Below are 1,412 nucleotides of genomic sequence, written 5' to 3' on the forward strand. Positions count from 1 at the left end.
AGAGACGGCCACGCGGTTGCAGGAGTAAGAGATCCCCCTGTGGCGAGGGCGTGAGACTAGGAGTCCGGCGTCCCTGCCTTCCCCGTCGCCCTCCCCGCCTGCCCGGTCCCCGCTAGCTCCTCTCCTGGCTTCCGCGTGTCCCCTCGCTCTCACCCCCTCTGCCCCCAGGTTCGCTCCCGCGGCACTGCCCGGTCCCCGCGGCCCCCGCCCTGACCCTCTCGGCCTCCGCCATCCCCTGACCCCTCTGCCCGGGTTCCCCATTTCTTCCCTCACTAGTTACCCCTCCCTGCTTTGTAATTCCCGATGCAATTGCCTCTTTGAGACCTTTTTTTTTTCCTCTCCTTCCTTTTAGATTGGCCAACGGCTCCTTTTAACCCTCCCCCGTTGGGGGCCCATGGGGAAGCGGGGGGCTCCCCAGACAGCCGTGGGGACAAGTTAGAGCCAGCACTTTACCCCGGGCCTCGCGTGTAGCTTCCCCTCTCCTGTTCTAGGTGCCCCTGTGTCTGGAGGGGGGTGCGGGGGTGTGCCCTCCTTACATGTTCCACCACCCGGGCACCCCTCTGGGCTCGTGTTCCATCTCGCTCTTGCTTCCTACACGGTGGTCAAGGAGAACCACTTTGCATCATGTCCCGGTATAGCTACCAAAGTCTCCTGGACTGGCTCTATGGGGGCGTGGACCCCAGTTTTGCGGGCAATGGGGGCCCCGACTGTGCTGCCTTCCTCTCTTGGCAGCAGCGGCTGCTGGAAAGTGTGGTGGTCCTGGCCCTGCACCCTGGCCCTGCTGGAGATCCTGGTGGCCCTGCGGTACATCCTGAGGCAGACGAAGGAGGACGGTAGGGGTGGCGGTGGCAGCCAGCCAGAGCAGGTGACCCAGCGGCCAGAGGAAGGCAAGGAGAGCCTGAGCAAGAATCTGCTCTTAGTAGCCCTGTGCCTGACCTTCGGGGTGGAGGTGGGCTTTAAGTTCGCCACCAAGACCGTCATCTACCTGCTCAACCCCTGTCACCTGGTCACCATGATGCATGTGAGTCTGTTGACTTTTTCCTGGGCAGCCTAAGTGATAAGAGTCATTTCTGTGCTCAGGACACGTAGTAGTGGAGAGCACCTCATCCCTGTGGGAAGTGGGACCCGAAAAATGATTTTCCAATGAGTGGCTGCCTTTGTGCGGATATCAGAATTGGCTTTCTTTCACCTTTGCACACGTGACAGCCCCACAGTGGAGGTGAAGAAACTTGTGCCCGAACCCTGGGACTGACTGGCCCTCAGGTCCCCTGCCCCTCCCCTCCCTGCCCTGCCCTGGCCTTTTACAAGCAGGAACTCCAGCCCCAAGCAGGTGCCCTTCCTGAACAACAAGTGTGGACCAGGGGCCAATCCCCTGCCCTTTAGTGGTAGTGAATTTCTCCGGCCTGGTGACA

General features: G+C 61.1%; 1 protein-coding gene across 1 annotated transcript in view; it reads left to right on the plus strand.

Moving 5' to 3' along the window:
- The first annotated feature begins 395 nt into the window (after positions 1 to 395).
- Positions 396 to 1,412, plus strand: part of TMEM164 (transmembrane protein 164) — a 238,763-nt gene continuing 237,746 nt past the window's right edge. Inside the window, 2 exon segments of the mRNA XM_006167715.3 lie at positions 396 to 762; positions 764 to 1,021. Of these exon segments, the coding sequence (XP_006167777.1) occupies positions 625 to 762; positions 764 to 1,021 (396 nt within the window). The 5' untranslated portion in view covers positions 396 to 624.

The sequence above is a fragment of the Tupaia chinensis genome, unplaced genomic scaffold (genome assembly GCF_000334495.1).
Source record: "Tupaia chinensis unplaced genomic scaffold, TupChi_1.0 Scaffold144991_2, whole genome shotgun sequence".
NCBI lineage: Eukaryota > Metazoa > Chordata > Mammalia > Scandentia > Tupaiidae > Tupaia > Tupaia belangeri.